This window comes from Zootoca vivipara, chromosome 3 (genome assembly GCF_965207765.1).
Source record: "Zootoca vivipara chromosome 3, rZooViv2.hap1.1, whole genome shotgun sequence".
In the NCBI taxonomy this organism is placed as follows: domain Eukaryota; kingdom Metazoa; phylum Chordata; class Lepidosauria; order Squamata; family Lacertidae; genus Zootoca; species Zootoca vivipara.
Window position 1 is genome coordinate 74,390,569 of NC_142586.1, and position 21,238 is coordinate 74,411,806.

Consider the following 21,238-nt stretch of genomic DNA (forward strand, 5'->3'; position numbering starts at 1 on the left):
TCCTGCACCAAATTCCCTGCTGCCCTGCCTCGTCTATGAGCCTCTGATCAAGCCCAATCCCCCAACAATTAAGAAAATTAACATACCTGGATTTAAACAGCGCAGGCAGAGTCTGCAAATAGATTTGAAGCACTTCCTGAGGCAAACTCCGTTTGTGGTAGCTGCCTGCCTGGCTGATGGCTGTAGTAACGCCTAGTTGTTGAGAGTTATGAGCCAATTCAACACCTCTCTGGAGCACTGGGCTGAATATATAATTGTACAGTTTCCACTGAATGACTTCGTTGCCTTTCTGAATCAAATTGCAAACATGGCTTGCTATCTGCATGCAGCGCAGTTTGTCGTCCTCTTCAAAAACAAGGCTCTGGTATGCCTCCAAGGCATCCCACTTCAGCAACATGTCTTCAGATCCTCTGCTAGGCAAAATTCCTTGAAACCTATAGGGAGTTGAAGAACTTGATGGGGAAACGTCAGTGGCATTCCCATGCAAGACATCATCCAGTTCGGCAAGCTGATCACAGTCAATGGTACAAATGTTGCAGGAGGCCTGCGTGAGTTTTTGAGAGACCTGCGCTCCTCCCAGTTGGTCCAATATAAATTTATTAAGGATGCTTAATATATGTGGCTGAAAGTTTTTCAATACTTGTGATCTGAAAGAATGAAGTAAGGGGGTAATTACAGACCTGGGGTCCATGCAACAACATATACCCACATTATGGACACCGGACAAGATCTGAAAACATGTGCTGTTAAGTGAAACCAGCTCCAGCAGCCGCAAACACTGGTGAGCACAGACAGCGATGCAGCAGCACCGGTCAGGATAATGAACTTCCCCATCCAGCGTTTCCTCAAACGGATTCTTGGAGACTTGGTTTTTAAAAGTAGAAACTGGGAGCCCTGAGAGGTCTCTGTGGTGATGCATGAAGTGAGAGTACTCGCATCGCCTGTGCCGCTTTCTCGTGCACACAGACTGATGAAGTTGCTCCGACTTCACTTTTTTGATGGTGCTGATTATTTTCATGATGCTGTTAATGAGGGCTGAGAGATATTCCGATGCTTCCGAGTTTATCTCACTTTCCCTCACCACCAGCCATTCCATCTGCAGCACAGTGGTTTCAAACAGTCTGAATCCCTGGTGCTGTATGAACTCATGAGCAAGATCCATCGCTTGACTGAAATAAATTGGATTGGAGGCGGCGCTCTGAAGGCAGCAGATCAGGATCTGCAGAACTCCTTCTATGAACTCCGGCAAAAGGAGGGCTCTGTGGCGGTATCTTGAGACGGCGAGGTTGCCATGGGTTCCCTTCTGTAAAGCTCCCCTTTGCCCTGAAGCAAAAGGCTCGTATGTTTTTTCCAGCAAACATTTAGTTTTTAAAGCTGCTCTGAGCAAATCAATTAGATTTTTCCTTAAGTTGCCAGGCATGGTCTCAGCATTGTTAACATCCACAGCCATCAGGTGCAAGACTGTCCTAAAGAGCATCCTCTGAGCCAGGGCAACTGGTTCCTCCGCCCAGCTTGAGGAAACGGCTTCATTTTCAGCAGTACTGCTTGCGCTGTAGCAGTCTCCAAGTCTGGACAAAAGCTCAGTTAGTGTGCACACCACATTTGCTGCCAGCGCCGACTTGTGATTCACAGAAATATCAAACTTGCATATTTTTTCGAGCAATGATAGTAAGACATGACACAAGTCAAAGGGAGAATTGTCCTGGCAGCTGAGAGATGTTGAAGCTGGATCCTCTAAAGTCTCAGAACTGACTTTTTTAACTGGAATAACCTGCTCAGAGTCACCTAGATGCTCCCTACCAAGATTACAACTCTGGACTTCCCCATCTTCTAGAAAGCTGCCTCTCCCTGTATTGTATTGTTCCTTAGGTGGGTTTGTAAGAAAAGGCTGCAGGATTTGGGACCTCCTGTGCTTCATAATTACGGCCGTCTTCTCATCTGAATTGCCTTCTGAATCAGAGGTGGATAGCTGGGATTTCCTTGCGTCCCTCACAGAATAGCGATGAGTAGTTTTGCGCTGCCGTCTACTTTTCCGGGAGCTTAATTTTGCAGACACCTGGGCAGACAAATGAGGGTTTTCTTCTAGATCTTCTTTTTCCTGAGTAGATTTGAGAGAACCTGGAGTTGCCTCTTTGGTCAAGCATATATCAACACAGAAGGGCAGATTAAAATCTGTCGGAAGTCAAAAATTACAGTTAGATGATTCCAACTATGGAGCCTCAGAGCCAGTCTAAACATGATCCAGGGGTACAAAGTTATACATGCAAGTCTTGGGCTCATATGGCCTCAGCAACTACACCAAGAATCTTTAAGATGAACTGAGGCATACGTAGATAAGCAGGTCCCAGTTATTTTTATGCACCATTACCTAGGTCCTACACAAAATGGAGAGGATGTACGAAACTCACTCCCAATACACCATTATACAATTGCACTCTCGCATTTGATACATATACATGCAAACATTTTCAGGTCCTTGAATGTTCTGTGCTAGAGATGCTCCCTGAATCAGTGCCCTACCTGCAGTGCGGGTTATTCGTGCACTTTAAAAAGTGCATACAGGAAAATTTAGGGTGACATCCAATCCTAGCCAAGTAACTTAAGTCCACTGAATTGATTCCAGTGTCTTGTAAGCAGAATTTCACTTGTGCAGCAGAATTCTCCTTCCTCTCCTATGCAGCACCCTATACTCCTATTCAGATCTGCTTTGGAGGGATATCCAAACCCTCCAGAACAGATGCCAGGGAATGCAGAAGGAAGGAGAAGAAGGAGAAGTCCCACTGCTCTGTTCTGCTCTTAAATGGACGTCACTGGATACAACCCATTGATTTCAACTGATCTACTCTGTGACATCGCTCATAAGAGTCTGCAGTTATACATACATAATCTGCAGGAAAATAATGCTATTTATGTGCATAGAAAAATAAACAAATAAGATTTAACCACTTTGCATATGAGATATGGGAAATTCATGGAATTTAAGCATCCTGTCAGTGCAGGGATTTTTGCTTGCACAATGGAGCATTTCCCACCCCCTCTCCTCCTACTGTGCCTTCCACTAACCTGGCTCCAGGGGGTTGGGAGAACCTGCAAAACATATTTAGGGAGTGTGCAGGAAGAGGAGAGGGGAAGGAAATCCTTGCACTCACAGAATGTTCACGTGGTGCCATGTTGGCTACAACCCTAAAAGACACAACCAAAATATCCAAGTATATATCTTAAATAACGAAGAGGCATTTCTTCATGTGTGTCAAGAACATGTACCTAATGCCTTTTCTTCTTGTACAGGTATTTTCCATACTAGTGGCAGAAGTGAGAGGAGGAGAGTAAGAAGGTCTTCGCGACAGGTCAGTTCCTGTTTAGGAAACAAAGGCTTTTTAATAGTCTGTATCTTTATGGAAAGACAGAAACTGTTATCCACCACAGATTCAAAACATTTAGTTTAAAACTTCTTTGCTTTCATTTTAATACCTTTTTCAAAGCCTCCAACATTTATTTCTCTAGTGTGACATACCAACATCATGATTTAAATTTTAAATTCAGCTGCCCCAGTGAGAGTCAGGCTTAAAAGGCTGCAAACCAATCTAAAGGCATGTAGGTATTTAGCATATCCTTATAATAAAACTTTCCAAGCTGAAATACTTCCTCGCTCATAGAAGAATGAGGAAAAAAATGAGGGGGGGGAAACAAATCACTTCTGCTGGTTTGGAGCAGTATGGCATGAGGCAAGAAGCAATTAAAATGCTGGTTATTATAACTTAACTGCCCATGGTAAAATAAATTCATTTAGAAAGTTAAACTAGCATTCATCTACACATACGTCAAAACCAACATTGTAACTGAAGGTCTGACTTTTTTTAAAAAACCAGCTACTTTGCCACTTTGAAATGCAAGATGGATATCGAGCCAAACCTATTACAGTCGTTATGAAAAAGAAAGTATTACCTGATCAAGTATGGAATTAAGTTTAGTAAGCAAAATGAATCCACGACCTTGGATAAGGTATTGCCCCAGTGCGGCTATGTGTGTTTTTTCCTCTTCCTCCTCCCTGGCCTCCACCCTTTGGTCCACTGCATTGCAAAGTTGGCTGACATCTGACAAAAATTCACGTGCCAGTGAGTTACTATCACTGCTCATGTCTGAGCTATATATTTAAAAGAGAGAGAAAAAGAGAAAGAAAGTTAAAGAAATAACTAGCTCGCAGGAGCTGAAACAAAACAATTACCGTACTACTTTTTGAGGCCACATAAATCAACCCAGTTTTACTGGATGGCTCCATACTTAATTTCCAAGAAATTACAATTAACTGTTTGCTACTGCTACACTGCCTTGTTCTCTGAAATTTTCTAACAATGTGTTCTGTCATTGATATGCAGTTGTCATAATGAATGCTCCCAAAATCCAAGACTCACCAGAGATTAAACTTCCTGTCTCATTTATGATATTTTGTGAAGTGTTAAATAGGTCAATTCTTGGTATGCCCTCCTGCGGCAAACCTGCAAAACAAAACAATGCAAAAATCCAGAAGTTAAAACAAAATGACTAAGCTCCAAATCCCACTTCAGCCATATATTTAGCTCTCCTGCTTCCATCTTTCTACCACCTGCATCTGTGTACAGAAGCGAGCAGCACCATGTGATGGCAAGAATGCTCAGAGCTAGCAGACAGAAAGTTCATCAGAAAGCAATGCAATGTTAAAAAAAGAAAAGAAAAGTTAAATGTGATCTTAGACCAGTGAGGAGGAGTTCTTAACTTTCCCAGTGCAACTCCTCCTTGTCATATTTCATCCCCTTCCATCTCTTGTTAAGATTCCAGATGAACACTTGCAAAGTGTTAAGGTTGTAGTCATGGGTGTGCGCAGCACATGTCATTAGAGTGTGCATACACCCAGATTTTTTAAATTTATTTATTTCAATGAAAGAAGAAGGCGGAAGCAAAACAAACAAATTAGGACAATGAAGAGGGAAAGATGCAAAATGGTTTTTTTAAATAAATAAAAATCACAAGAGTGGCCAAGAAGTCCAAACAGGTAACTTTTCCTACAGAGAAAAGACCCATGCCAAGCTAACCAGAGGCATGGCACTGCAAATCTGGAGGGCCAGGGGTGGGGTGACTACTTCTCCTCACTTGCACCCCACAAAAGAAGCCCCTCATTCCCACAGATCTCCCTCCACCAAAGGTGGCCAGCAGGCTTCAGATGGAGACAGAGCCTTGAGACAGAGACAGATGTGGGCAGAAGGAAAAGTCTGGAATGGATCTGGAGCTTCTGCCAGCCAAAGAGGGAGTCCCTCCTCCCTTACTGTCATCGCTGGAGCCAATCACCCTACCACCACTTCCAGAGAAAGACACAGGCAGAAGCTGATCCATTCCAGAGCCGCTCCAGCCTTTTTATTGTGCCTTTGCCTCTCTGTCTGCTTCCCTTGATTCCCCCCTCACACCTTTAATGTCTTTTTCAGCATTAGGTTGTGCCTGGACACCTCCCCCCCCCCAACATGCCTATGGTTGTGGCTGAAAGCTTAACTCAGAAAATACCCAGAAAATTCATGAGATTGATAGCTAGTGGCCTGAGCCAATATATCTAAACCACAATTTAGATTATCACAAATAAAGTTTGATACCTTGGTTTATTAAAACTAGCTCGAGTAAGAATAGGCTACAGTTTGAGAAATGTCACACTCTTCCTCTCACACACAGGCAGGAAACATGCAATCCTGAGGTTAGCCACAATTCATTTGCAATCATCTGGACTTCAGATGATTACCTGAAACAGGCTAATGTGTTTGAAGCTCTACATCAGGCATCCCCAAACTGCGGCCCTCCAGATGTTTTGGTCTACAACTCCCATGATCCCTAGCTAACAGGACCAGTGGTCGGGGAGGATGGGAATTGTAGTCCAAAACATCTGGAGGGCCGAAGTTTGGGGGTGCCTGCTCTACATCATAGCACCCAAAGCCAAGCACTTTTCAGATCCATCAACAATAGGCAAGTTGGGCAAATGTTTAACTGTCCCATGCTGAACTCATTAAGTCTTGGAAGTATTACTAAAACGACACGAGAGCTACTTCTCCCCAGCTCAAATACATTACTATTATGGCATGAGAAGCATGGAAACCTGTGCATGGGACCAATCACATCAATTCTTCCTACCTGATAACCACTAATCTGTGAGAGGCAGGGAATTGAGAGCAAAGAAACAAACCAATTTGCTGCACTCTAGACCGCCAGGCTTGCCTCTCTAGAGCCTAGGGCTTGCCAATCAGAAGGTCGGTGGTTCGAATCCCCGCAGCGGGGTGAGCTCCCGTTGCTCGGTCCCAGCTCCTGCCAACCTAGCAGTTCAAAAGCACCTCAAAGTGCAAGTAGATAGATAGGAACCGCTACAGCGGGAAGGTAAACGGCGTTTCCGTGCGCTGCTCTGGTTCGCCAGAAGTGGCTTTGTCATGCTGGCCACATGATCTGGAAGCTGTATGTTGGCTCCCTCGGCCAATAATGCGAGATGAGCGTCACAACCCCAGAGTCGGTCACGACTGGACCTAATGGTCAGGGGTCCCTTTACCTTAGACCACCATACATGATTGCAACAGCAAAGGAAGACACCATAGCAAAACAACTATCCACCAGAAATGCATTTTCCTAACCATAAAACATTAATGATTGCTTGACTCCCAAAGGAGTACAGATTTATCATTTTAATATGTTTTAACATGTTTTTTTCTTCTGCATCTTCATAAGTTAAATGATGGAATATGTGGTTCTAACCAAGCACACACCTCACAGATACTTGCTTACAGAAGAAGAATGGCACTCCCCCCGCCTGCCCACCCCCCCAAAAACAACCCTTTCCTACATTCTGGGAAAACGAAGTACAGGGCATTACTGAATATTCACCCTGATTTCTCAGCACAAAGATTACATCAAGGTTATGTTACATATGGACTTCATTGAGCATTGGTTCAGATTTCTTTCTGGGGTGGTTGCAAGAAAATGAACATTCATCCTGATTTGCTTGCTGGATGTTTGCACATCTTCCCATTAGTCATTTGTTCATCCCACGCTTTTCATTGCATGTCCCCTTAAAGCTAAGTAGCTTTCCAAACCAGAAGAAGTCCTGGTGGGTGGGTGTCTGTAGGTGTTTAAGTGGATTTCTAGTGCTAGGATGACAAGAGTGCTTGCATGACCAAACTGCTAATCTTCAAAGGGGCTCAAATATATGGTGAGTTCATCTGCTGGGAAGCGTTTCCCTGTTCACTTCAGCAGAAGAACACATTTCAAGCCACACACAATGACTTTAATGCACCCAGGTCTGACTGAGAAGTATGAGATAACACCACTTACTGACTAAGAACAATGCAACATGTAGGACTGATTATACTCAGACCTAGTGCTATCACCATACAGAGGCCAAAATACAAGTTTGGGGATGGGTACAGTATAAGAATAGATGGCAGTGGGTTGTTTAGTAAATACCTGCAGTGCATACTTTCCAATTCTAGTCTGCCAAGAAATCCTAAGACAGTGTAAACACTGTCTTTTCCACACTAATGCATTACTGTATTTTAAACAGAAGCTATAAAGGTTTATGCTTTATTTATTTAACACAGAGTGATCCTTCAGCTGGCTCTGCTTGGCTTACTGTCATTTGAAAAATATGATGGGATACAGAGTCTGGCTCCAACAAGGATTTCAATAGCTGGTTTATGGCCAGCATTCTTTTAAAGGGGAAAAGAAGTCTATTCTAAGATCTCCAGGCTGGTGGCTCACAAGTCAAATATATAAACAAACTGCTAATATCCAACATTACACTGTTTACACACCCAAAGTTAATCAAATGACATTAGCCCATGGCAGCAGAAGGCCCACCTGACTTCCATTCAGTTACTTCTTACAGCAACCTCTTGGTTTTTCCCAAACTGGAACCTTCTGCAAATTTATTCATTCATTGAACTGCATCTACCATTCCTCACAGTTTTCACTTGCCTTTCATCTGAAGGCAGCCCTGTTTAGGGAAGCTTTTAATGTTTAATAGATTGTTGTATTTTACTGTTTTGTTGGAAGCTGCCCAGAGTGGCTGGGGAAACCCAGACAGATGGGTGGGGTATAAATTATTATTTTATTATTATTATTATTATTATTATTATTATTATTATTATTATTATTATGATTTCAGTGCAGGGAGCCACATTGCCACGTAAAGGATCGTTTGGGGGAAGAGTGAGGCATAAATAACCATAAACCATAGGTTATTTTAAACTTTAAACCATAGTTTTAAAATATACTTTAGTCTATAATTTTAACTTCTCAAGTCAAGTAACATTTGAACCAGACCGTGGAGAGAGAGAAAAAGAGGCCCTGCCCCTGGACCTGTGCATTAACCGACCACAAGAGCAACATAAAATTAAGTTATGCCGTATGAAGGAGGGAGGGAGGAAGAGAGACAGAAAGACAGACTATGTGAGGTGGCTCACAACTCAAAAATATACATGACTACTACTATCCAACATTATACTACTACTATCCAACACCTGAAAATAATAAAAGGAAAGTGTTTGTTTGTATTTTACACAGGTTTAAAAATACAGCAGCATTCAGCAAGTTTTTTCCATCTACTCCAACATTTCAAAGCAGAATCCATAAAGCAAGATTTCTTCCTCCCCAAAGTCCTTTGAAGGGGGAAAATATAATAAAATGACGTTTTAGATCAAAGATCTAAATGTTTTCATGACTCTTCTTGCCCAGTAGCATCCTTTCAAATACCTTTCAGCCCACCTCTGCTCAAAGTTGTGGAATTATGCCACATGAAGACAGACAACCTATTAAGCAGTTAGATGTCTATCCAGTTAAGCTTATATAGCATATGTCAAACACATTACTTTAGGCTCCATCAGAATATCAGCAGAGTGCCACCAATAGATTTCAAAGCAAAGATCTCCTTCAATATTGTATTGGCCCAAATATAAGCCGCACCTGAATATAAGCCACACCTTTAAAATTCAAGGGGGGAGGAGAAAAAAAGACAATACCCGAATATAAGCCACTCCCTTAAAATTCCACAGACACTCACACCCGTTCTGTTTTACTGTATGTCTGTTTCGGCAGCGATATCATAAAATCCAATTTTTGCAAGGTCATGAATTTAAGCTACGCTTTAACTTTTCATGGTCAAAATTTGGAGCGGGGGGAGTGAGGCTTATATTCAGACCAATACGGTACATGCAGCCAAATGTGTTCTGCATCAGTGAACATTTTCTATATAAGTCACACTGAAGTAATCTAAACATGATTAAAGGCACAGGAAGATATCAAGGCAGCTCATCTGGACACCAGCCAGTTACAGTCCATTTCTTAGCCCATTCTGGACAGGAAAAGGCTACCCTGTACTAAAAATCAATAAAAGGAAATCTACCAGCGTACCGGTAAGTATTGTGACTTCCATTATTGCTCAAAACAACCCTTAACAGGGCTGTACAATTCTTACAGCCCCCATCTCCCCTGCTTCAAGGGCTCTCACACAGACAACACACTTGTTTCATCACTGTCACTTCCTCTGTACCAAGTATAACACCCCTGAGATTATCAAAGGTAACTGATACGTTCCCCATAACCACAATGAAATCAGAGACTTGAATCATATCTATAAGCTCTTGTATCTCACCAAGAGAAACTTGTAACAGTGTAAAACTTGTCACTTTTTCTTGCGACCCAATTAGTGTGCAAGCAAATCCTCCAAAATGTATCAAAATAATACAGAGAACTGTTTGGCTATGTTCCTTTTAATAACCATAACAAAACACAGCAAACCAAATCATTCAATGCAAGTCAACTATAGTGGGTCCTAACTATATGGAGTAACCATTAACAATCTAAACTTGGGTTTGCCCCAATCACATTTTTACAGGGGAATTTGGAGTTCGGTTCTTAGAATAAAAGAAGTATATATAAAGTGGAAGTTGGGACTTTGCTGCAGCTTTTTGCCAAGACACTTTTCTTCAGCTAGGAAAGACATCCAAGATCAGAACCCAGCTTGGACTGGCAGAGGAGAGTGACTTTGGAAAAGAGACTGTGGGGAGCTCACCTCAACACAAGGCGAGGCTAAGCATCTACCCATGTGCCCCTTTTGCTTGGGCCACTAGTCCTTGTTATATGTGAATACAGATAACTCAGGCTTAACCAAAAAGGTTTGCAAGCTATCATGTAGTTTGAGTTTCTGTAAAACTCAGGCTTTGTATGCATGAGGTTCTACTCTAATCCCTGGAATTTTCAGTTAAAGGGCTACAGGTAGCAAGGATGGGGGGGGGAATCTAGAGAGCTGCTGCAATTAGGGCAGCAATACTGGGCTAAATGGACCAATGGTCTGAGTCAGTATAGGGCAGCTCTGAGATGTTCTGAAGAGGTGGCACCTTCATTCATTGCCATGACATGTTTATTAGCACTGGATACTATAGATCTGTATTGGGCATATGTATATAATTATATGCTAAAACAATGAATTCAATTTTGTATAATCCTCAGTATGCTTTTTAAAACAAAATTTAGTAACATTGGACAAGATAGAAACAGTTCTGAATGAACATCCATCAGCTTCAGAAGACAAACCTATCATACCAACGCCATGGAAATCTCAAGTTTAGTTCTCACACTCCTAGAAATAATCTGTGTAGCCTTTCATTAGAAAATGATATCCTAATACAGTTGTGACAAAACTGCTATATTAGCCTCAGAGATGAACACAGCCAAATTTGCACCTCATGTTATATTGTGGTTTAGTCCAGGGATGCGAAACTGGTGGCCCTCCAGATGGAGCTGGACATCCACCACAGCCCCTGCCAGGATGGCCAATGCTCAGCGATGGTGGGAGTTGTAGTCCAGCAACCACAGGTTCCCCATCCCTGGTTTACTGCTTATGTTGACATCCAAATATGTGACTGAATGCCTCTTCCCATATAGACCTGGCCAGGTGTTGAGAACCGCAGAGGAAGACCTGCTGGCAAGTCCATGGGGTTCCAGTGCATGAGAGGGCATTTTCTGTGGTGGTCCCCAGATTGTGGAATGCTCTCCCCTGCAAAGTGCATCTGGCCAGCCACATATTTTGACCTCGGGTAAAAGCGCATACAGTGTATTTGCTATAAGTGATGAGGTGAGAGATTACTTCTTTCATATCCTTATGTAGCTAACCTACCTGCTACAAGAGGAAATTGGGAGTTTGCATGTACCAAACAAACTATATACAACTTTCAGTTGCACATTTGTGTTTCTTCCTTGTACGTTCCACATCAGTAGTTACTTATTTTGATACCTGACTTCTGGTACCAACAGCAAAAGTTATTTGACTTGGAACACTAGCATTCTCTCCCCCCCCCTTTAAATATCTTCTTTTTATCATTTACTGTATGGTGGGGCTACTTCAGCATGTTTTATTTAATTGTTTGCCACATAATGAAACGTACTTCCATTTCATAATTACTACTAGGCAAAATAGACTCAAATAAAACTTTCTGACAGTAAGAGCTGTTCAACAATGGGACAGATTCCCTCAGCAGGCTGTGGACTCTCCTTTGGAGATTTTTAAGCAGAGGTTGGCTGGCCATCTGTCATGGATGCTTTAGCTGAGATTCCTGCATTGCAAGGGGTTGGACTAGATGACCCTTGGTGTCTCTTCCAAGCCTATGATTCTATAAATAAAATGCTACACCGAACTGTGCATTGCATTTCTACACATGCTATTTAAAGTGTATTTTGACCTTTTCTGTTAAACTGCATTCTGCAGCAACTTTAACTTCCAAGTCAGAATCTAGATTCAAAGATCTTTCAAGATTTAAATAGACTAGGATGTACTGTAATGGAAACTCCTGAGGTTAGCTTAAAAGTAGCCTTTGAGCTGGTTGTTCAAAGATCTCTACCCAAGATTCTGCAAAAACACTATGATGGGAAGAATAAACTAAAAACACGAACTTCAGCTTAATAGGAGGGGAAATCCATTAACAGTTTATAATGCAAACATTAGGAGGCTTCTCTTTTTTCCAGCTTAGCTTGCCTGCTTGTGGTCCGCCGGGACCACATAACACCGGTCCTGAGAGATCTACACTGGCTCCCAGTACGTTTCCGAGCACAATTCAAAGTGTTGGTACTGACCTTTAAAGCCCAAAATGGCCTCGGTCCTGTATACCTGAAGGAGTGTCTCCACCCCCACCATTCAGCCCGGACACTGAGATCCAGCACTGAGGGCCTTCTGGCGGTTCCCTCATTGCGAGAGGTGAGGTTACAGGGAACCAGACAGAGGGCTTTCTTGGTAGTGGCATCCGCCCTGTGGAATGAATGCCCTCCCAGCAGATGTCAAGGCAATAAGTAACTATTTTACTTTTAGAAGACAATTGAAGGCGGCCCTGTTTAGGGAAGTTTTTAATGTTTGATGCTGTACTGTTTTTGATATTTGGTTGGAAGCCGCCCAGAGTGGCTGGGGAAACCCAGCCAGATGGACGGGGTATAAATAATAAATTATTATTATTATTATTATTATTATTATTATTATTATTATTATTATATAATTAACAATAAAGCAGAATCCTCATCTTTCTCATCCACCGTCACTGAGAAGCTAGTTGCCTTTGACTGGACTTAACCATCCAGGGGTCCTTTACCTTTACCTTTTACATGAGCTAGAACTATAAAGCTACATGTGCTAGAACTCATTAAGGTAAAAATTATGAATATAAGAGAACTGTCATTACAGGACTTTGAGTAGTCTTAAACTTACAGCTCATATTTTGAACAATCCCATTAAAGTTATCCAAGAAAATTTGTACTGTAGAAAGCTGCTAATGTGATTTCAACACTTTATTATAGCCTGTGAGTAGGGGAATGTATACTTTTACATATGCAAAACACCTCTATGGTGCTTTTACAAATAATACATTATGATAACGTGGTTTCTAGAAGAGAACAGCAGTAGGTAATAGGTACAGAAGAACACATTAAATTTGTATGATGGAAAGGACTGCAATTTAAAACAGCTTGTCAATAGCTTGTAAATTACTGCACAACACAGGAGAAAATTAAACAACAGGGCTTGTCAGTGTGATGCTTTATCAGTTCAAATAATCTCAAAATACTGGATGCATCTGTCATAAAACACCAGATATAATCAAGGTGATCATATGCCTTAATTATTCAAACTCCTGGTTAAAAACAAACTCAAATGTCTGAGGCAGCATGATGCAGGAGATAAAATGTTGGGCTTCGGCCTAAGAAAATAGCTTAAAATCCCTATAAAAAATCCTTCCAGTAGCACCTTAAGTTTGTCATAGGTATGAGTTTTTGTGTGCATTCACACTTCTTCAGCTACCACACGTGCATGCACATGAAAGCTCATACCTATGACAAACTTAATTGGTCTCTAAGGTGCTACTGGAAGGATTTTTTAAATTTTGTTTTGACTGCGTCAGACCAACACGGCTACCTACCTGTAATTAAAATCCCTACTCAGCCTTACACAAGTCACTACCTTTCAACCTAACCTACCTCACAAAGTTATGATAAAAATAAAATACACCCTCGTAGTTCACCCCAGAGCTCAGCATACGAGTTTTGTAAGATTAAGGCCCCATAGGTTTCCTTCAGCAAGCACCACCTTACCTTGCAGCAGACTGAATCAAACCTGGGTCTGAGGAGGCAAGTGTCAGCCCACACCAATTCATTGCAGGCAACTGACACCTGCTCCTATTGGACTGACAGTGCTGACACAGACAATCCTGTAGTACTGAAGACTAGACCTCTAAGCTGAGTAGGAGGCTCCCACGGTCCTAATCCCTACCATTTTCTTTGACCTGTCTGTGGCAGAAAGCCAAAGCAAATTTACCCAGTAGGAACCACTAGGTCACACTGAACTGAGGTGGGGTGAGGTGGGAGACCAAAGCAAAAATGTAGCATGGAGGCTAAGAAAACTGACAGTGACAATAAAAAAACAGTTTGCGGCAGTTGTCCAAAAATAAAAGCTCAAGAAACAGCTGCATTTCTGACAAAAGGCTTCCAATGAAGCTTGTTTACTATCATGAAATCTTCTCCCACACTTACCGGTAGTAGCTGGATTCTGCTGCCTCGTTAATGAGACTCATGCACTGTTTCCCCTCTGCACGCAACTTGGGCGCTGCTACGGCTAATTACTATCAGCGCCGTCCCTCCACCTCCTGCCGCCTGATGCCGAGAGACAGGCGCGGGGGAGTTGATGCCAGCCTAGAGTATCAGCCGCCCAGCAAGGACCCTGTATCTCAAGGCTAGTAATGTGCCAGAGAGACAGCAGCAGCGACCACAGGATCAAGAGGTGGAGGGTTGGGGAGCTGGGGCGGGAGAGAAACTCCTTTTACGTAAATGCAAACACGATCGATGCGGTACGTCGTCCATGCAAAAATTCAAAAGCCCCAAAACGAAAGTTACCACTGACTGGCCAGATCAAAACCGGCCCTCAGCCGCAAAGGAAACCTATTGTCCGAAGAGATGCATTAAAATAGAAGGGAACCCATCAGATACCTGGCGGGCAGGACTTTTTTTAAGGAAGGAAAAAGAGAAGCTCTTGACTAAGATAAGCAACATTTGGCAACCTTGCACCGCCCGCCCCCCACCCCCGTCCATTGCAACTGCCACACACTGGAGTATCCATGCAATGGAGGAAGGGTGCATGTGTGTGTGTTATGGGGGGGGATTGGCATCCCCCCATCAAGTCATGGGCTGTGTGTCTCCCCCCCCCCCCCGCGCAGTAAGCGCACCAGTGGAGAGGATGAAGGGGAAGGGTGTGGGGAGAGAGTAAAGGGCTGCCTTGAAACAAAGCGATCGGAGAACGAGAAGGGAAGGAGAAGGAAGCGTGGCGGCGGCGGAGCAGCCACCACTGCCCGTGTCACCAGCGACATTCGCGGGTGCCTCCCCTTCCCCTCCTCGCTGGGCCCCGCACAGCCGCCGCAGCTGCTTCGGAGCACCTGCACTTCCTTCTCGCCCCTTACCTGTTCTTGCCGCCTCGCCCAGCCCGGCCTTCCGCCAGCCCCGCTCTTAGCCCGTTGGCGGCGGCGGCGGCCGAGCACTGCTGCCCATGGCAAGAGAGCAATCCTGCCGCCTCCAGCCCTCCCTTCCTTGGTACTTCAAGTCGCCAAGGAAACCCAAGAGCCCGCCCCCTCCAGCAGCTGCAGAAGCAGCAACGCTAACCCAAAACCACCGATTAAGCCGCGCAGGCTCACTCCGCAAACCAGTCCCTGGGAATTTTTTTTTTTGCATCACGTGCAACCCAAGGACCAATGGGAACAGCAGCCCCGAACCTTGACCTGTGTGAAGGGAAACCTTTTTATTATGCAGCAGTAGCTGGAAATCTGCGTTCTGTCATCTCGCGCTGCTCCGAGCGCTAATCTCCGGGCTCGTACTTCTGACTTTTGAGTTCCTGGTGTCTTGCCTTCTCTTCTTCTTACCCAATTGCACCGCCCTGGCTCCCCATACAAGCCATTATGTACCTGCATCCTTCTCGCTTAACTTCAGCACTGCTCGTCTATGTCTTTCTTCCCCTCCTGAAGTGGGATGAAGTGGACTCTAGTTCAGAAGAGCTTGTTTCATTTACTGTATTGTTATTACTGTATTATTATTATTATTATTATTATTATTATTATTATTATTATTAGTGTGTTAGGCACCACAAGGCTCTTTGTTGTTCTTGCTGCACAGAATAACACGGATGTACATCTCTGGAAGTTGTTTCCTTGTTTTTGAACAGAACAACTGATTACTGTGAACAAATAGTTACCGTTCAATATTCATTCGTTCGTTCCACTCCTTTCCTCTGCTACTTCCCGTCTTTTACATCTCTAGTCTCATTACAGTTGCATTTCCTTGGACCTGCCTGAAGTTCACCCTGAAGGTTACAAAGCCCCAGTTCCTTATTGGCAGTTCTTGTTTGCAAATGAACTGGCATCCTCTAGAATGCTTTAGATTTAGAATCCAAACTTAGGACTTGTTTTGATTAGACATGGTCTAACCAGAGTCACTAATGTGTATTGCATGCACAGTGTGAAGGCAGCTACTTGGCAGTCCTTACTTAACCGGTAGTGACTGGTGATGGTGCACAGACAGAAGTGTCAGAGCTTCCCTTTAGGAAAGCTGGGAAACTTGACAACAATAAACCAGTAGCTGTTCATCCCCATAAACAATCACATAGTGCTTTATTATTGGGCACCAGGAAGGTAGGGAATGATCAAGATTCACATGGTGATGGGTGTGGTAAAGAACAGGTCTGTACAGTGCACTTGTCATAATAATTTATATCCCATTGTGAGTTTCCTATACTCTTAAGCAGCTAGTTGACTCATGTGGTAAACTCATCATGTGAGTTGGGGCATCACACAAAATCTTCTGCTACCCTACCAGAAGTAAGGTTCATTGACATGTGGAGAAGCTCACATGGGTCTCGCATCGACCGTTACTACCGTAAACAGTGGGAAATGTGTCATAATGTGTGTGTGAATCCTGTTGTTGAACATAGCATGGAAGGTTGGTGGTTCAAATCCCTGCAACGGAGTGAGCTCCTGTTGCTCAGTCCCAGCTCCTGCCAACCTAGCAGTTCGAAAGCATAACGGTGCAAGTAGATAAATAGGCACCGCTGCAGCAGGAAGGGTAACGGCATTTCCGCACACTTGAGCACTCATCATGGTCCTCCATGCGCCAGTAGCGGTTTCGTCATGCTGTTCACATTACCTGCAAAGCGGTGAACAAACACTGGATCCCTCGGCCTGAAAGCGAGATGAGCGCTGCAACCCCATAGTCGCTTTTGACTGGACTTAACCACCCAGGGGTCCTTTGCCTTTTTTTTACCTTTACCTATGCACATTTAACTTAGCAATCCCACTGAAAGCAATGAAAGTTACTTCTAAATTGATCTATATAGGATTGCACTATTTTATTAATTTGTTTTATTATTGTAGTATAAACAATACGCTTTTTGCCCCCAAAGAGACAAATTAATGTACTCCATTTGTATTAGTATAAATTCAAGGATGATTCAGTAGCGACTCTTATGGGTTTCATCATGTGACTACATATTAGAATGGGTCGTGTTTTTGCCCTTGTCTGTCATGTTGCCTACCCACAAATAGCAAAATTTGCATACATTTAGCATTCATTTATAGGGACCCAGGTGGCGCTGTGGTTAAATCACTGAGCCTAGGGCTTGCTGATCAGAAGGTCGGCGGTTCGAATCCCTGTGACGGGGTGAGCTCCCGTTGCTTGGTCCCAGCTCCTGCCAACCTAGCAGTTCGAAAGCACGTCAAAATGCAAGTAGATAAATAGGAACCGCTACAGCGGGAAGGTAAACGGTGTTTCCATGTGCTGCTCTGGTTTGCCAGAAGCAGCTTTGTCATGCTGGCCACATGACCGGAAGCTATACGCCGGCTCCCTCGGCCAATAATGTGAGATGAGCGCGCAACCCCAGAGTCGGTCACGACTGGACCTAATGGTCAGGGGTCCCTTTACCTTTACCTAGCATTCATTTACATACATGTGTGCAATGGTGAAGCACCAGAGTTTAGAAATCACTTTTGAACTAATAAGAAGGCTGCCTTGTTGGCCAAAAAAAAGTATTTGTTTATATTATATATTTTTTGCATTTATATCCTGATTGTAAATCTACCAGACATGTTGTGCATTTTTTCTCTCAGAGCCCCCAAACCCTGCTTTTCTTCAGTGAGGTTTTGGTAAGTCCCATGACATTTTATACTTAGCTTGCTCAGCATCTAACCAGGTGACAGGACAAAATAAATTCTGGAAAGTGCATCCTTTCGATTAGATGGAGTGAGGGATGACCAAAGATGTGACCTTGGTAGTGCTGCCCTAACTCTGGGGCATTCATCCCAGGTCTCAGCGTTTGTTGCCTACTCTTATATGAGTTGTGGCATCAACTGAAAAGAGGTTTATTTGCCCAGATCTTTTCATGCAGAATATTGTTCTGTTTTTATCTGCTGACTGCTTTTTGTTTGTGTATTTATTGCTATTTATTCCCTTTGTTTTACTATAGTTGAAATAGATTCAGGTAGGTAGCTGTGTTGGTCTGACACAGTCGAAATATATGTCTGAAGAAGTGTAGATGCACACAAAAGCTTATACCAAGAACAAACTTAGTTGGTCTCTAAGGTGCTACTGGACAATTATTATTATTATTTTTATATATATTTCGACTATAGTTGATATAGTTAGTATTTCTAATTTGTAGACTATATTGGAAATAATGTATTAAATGAATAATTAAATCAGTGAGATGAAATGAAAAGAAAATTACTTATCATTAAATGTGTGTGATAAATGGGTCACAAAGAGAACACTAGTGATATATATTCCCATGGGTGAAAATGAATGCAAACTTGTGTCACCAACTTCCTTGGAAATCAATATAGCCCTGCAAAGGGTAGCATTTGTACTAGCAGTTTCTTCACCGTGTGTAAAAACGAGTAGGTTTTGTCACTCCACGGACTACAGATAAAGCTCTCTTTAAACTGATAGACATGATCTTATGAAGGTCAAATGACGCAAACTAGTCCCTTTAACATTAATAGAGTTTTAGCTCTGACTTCAATGGGAACTGGATTGCAAACAAAGTATCCACCTATAGAATCTCTACCGATAAGGTAACAAACAATTAAATAGCTTTAGGAAGATGTGCATCATTTTGCAAATTTGCAGTTGTTGAAAAAGGACTGAAGTTCTATTCTGACTTACATTACTGACAGGCTCAACAGGAACCTGGATATATCTTAACAATGCTATACAGATCCAACCCCACACACTGCAAATCCTCTCTAAATAGTTAATAAAATAATAAAAACACTTATTTTAGCCTGCGGTCTAGGACTGCAATCCTGAGCACACTTAGTAGGGAGCATAGCTGCCAAGTCTCCCACTGAAAAATGCGGGATCAGCAGCGGCGCAGCACCAGAAGTTGCTTCTACGCATGTCCGGACATGCGTAGAAGCAACTTTCGGTGCTGCTCTACCTGATTTTCGGTGCCCAGGCATGGGCGGAGCGGCACCGGAAGTCGCTTCCATGCATTTCCGGACATGCGTAGAAGCGACTTCCGGTGCAGCACTACCCATGTCTGGACACCGGAAATCGGGCGCGCCAGGACCCAAAATGGAGCCTCCGTGGCAGGTAGGAAATCCAGGGGATTTATGGGATTTTTTTCAATCTGGGCTGCCAGCGGGAAACGGTTTTAAAAACGGGGGTTTCCTGTGAAAAACGGGAGACTTGGCAGCTATGGTAGGGGGTAAGGCCCTCTGAATGCAATGGAACTTATTTATGAGTAAACATACACAGAATTGTTCTGTAAGTTTATTGATCTATTTAACACAATTGGCCAGGCTATTAACTGAGGCAAGAACTTGTCTATTTTCTAAAATGCTTTAATGTCAATGCATCAAAAGTTGTATTTTTGTATTAGTGGTACAGCTACATAATTTTATAATGCAATCCTAACTATGTCTACTCAGAAGTAAATCATATTGAATTCAGTGGGGCTTGCTCCCATTAAGTGGAGTTTGCAATGCTGCCTTAGACTCCTGCTCTCCTCACAGAGCTACAATTCTTCCAATGTATAGTGTCTATGGGGCCTAATAGACTTATACTCACCCCTTTGGATGGAAATGTGCATGATTTCACTTACTTCAAAATGTGGTAAAACCGGCTTTTACCGTGAGAGCCGTGATCATTCAGTGGAGTGGGACTCTGGGCTTAACTGAACCACCGTTGCATCTACCCATAATTAGCAAAAATATTGTCCGCATAGTCCAGACTGTCCCAAATGTGTGTTTCTTGCAATTTGTTAAAGCCAGATTTCCAGTATAATAGATTGCCTCTAAACAAAGAATTTCAATCAATATGGAGAACAGTTCTAGGCTCCATTGAGCTTATTCCCAACTAAGTAGGTCCATGTGTATAGGACAGTGACCTTATTTGCATTTGCTACCTATGTCTCCCTCTGTAGACTTCCCAATTGCCAGTTTTAGAATTTAAGCTGCTGTGGGGAAAGGAACTTGCTCTTTATTTATGAAACTGCATAAAAAGTCATGTTCAGAGGAAGAGGAGGAGGAGGAAGAGGAACAACCACCACCACCTGCATTATTAATTCAAGTAAATCTGTGGAAATTATACTATTTTGTGTTTTCTTTTCTTAATTTACTGTATGTCAGTCAGTCCTAGGTCAGATCACTCATTTCTGTTGGGTTTTTTTTTAAGCGTAGCCTTGTCTTCTTCAATCTTTCTCAAGAATGTACATTTTCTTCCTTTGCAATAGCAGACCATTTACCTGCTCTATCTTGCATGACTGAGCAAGTTTACTTGTAATCTTGTGATTATCTGTGATGGTATGTGATAAGCAATCTTGTTTACTTTTTAGTGGGAATAGCTCCCTGCATATCACACAAACGTTACCTCTGGAATTGTAGACTTTTGTGACTCAGGAGTTTCAGACAGGATTCAGATAGTTAGCTCTTAAGGATACCGGTAATTTTTGTTTAAATAGTGTCTTCTCTTTCAATGAAGTTTATATGATTGGAAGAGGGCTGGAGAACACTGGAGAACGACCAAGGGCGACTTTTTACCTGACAATTTTTCCATCACAGAAACAGGTTTGAGGGGGCCCTGGCAAAGTGCCATCTATCTGCTGTCCCCCATCCCTCTGCCACCTCTAACACATGAATTAAAAACACCTGGTTTCTGGATGCCTGCCCCAATTCCACTGTTATCGGAAGGCAATCGTTCAAATATCCCGCACCCAACCTTTTTTAGTTATCATCATCATTCGTACCCCTTGATAAATACATCTGTCCAATCCTTTTCCAGAATAATCTAGAACGGCCCACATCTTGTGGCAGTGCTTGTAGTCTAAAGAAGGACTTTCTTATCTCTCTCTTGAACCTATAACAAATCAGCTGTACTGGAGGAGTGCCAGCTTTACTGTCATGAAAAAGAACAGTACTATTTCTCTGTCTAGTCTCAATATCCAAGCAGTCTTACGTTTCCCTTAAGGCTGGTTTTTGCAAGGTTTGTTTCTCTGCATTCTACTGATTTAATAATGATGGAATTATCTTGTAAAGGTGCATAGCTTGAGGGAAAAGAGTCAGGATATTTTTTTGTTTTAATGTAGCTAATAGTAAGCATCTATTAATGTGCCTGAACTCTGTACTTTTTGTTGTATTCCCATTATATCTGTTAGGGCCTAACTACCGGTAGA

The 21,238-nt window shown here is 42.7% G+C and overlaps 1 protein-coding gene across 7 annotated transcripts in view; it reads right to left on the reverse strand.

Moving 5' to 3' along the window:
• LYST (lysosomal trafficking regulator) overlaps positions 1-15,253 on the reverse strand; it is an 84,720-nt gene extending 69,467 nt beyond the window's left edge. For 5 of the 7 annotated variants that reach the window (XM_035108397.3, XM_035108398.3, XM_035108399.3 and 2 more), the window contains exons 1-5: positions 14,985-15,253; positions 4,413-4,496; positions 3,946-4,144; positions 3,265-3,355; positions 87-2,172 (exon numbers count right to left, since the gene is read on the reverse strand). In XM_035108397.3, the coding sequence (XP_034964288.3) occupies positions 87-2,172; positions 3,265-3,355; positions 3,946-4,137 (2,369 nt within the window). In that variant the 5' untranslated portion in view covers positions 4,138-4,144; positions 4,413-4,496; positions 14,985-15,253. The remainder of the gene's footprint in view (positions 1-86; positions 2,173-3,264; positions 3,356-3,945; positions 4,145-4,412; positions 4,497-14,984) is intronic. The other 2 variants (XM_035108400.3, XM_088666451.1) reach the window with 2 other exon arrangements.
• Between the last annotated feature and the right edge of the window lie 5,985 nt (positions 15,254-21,238).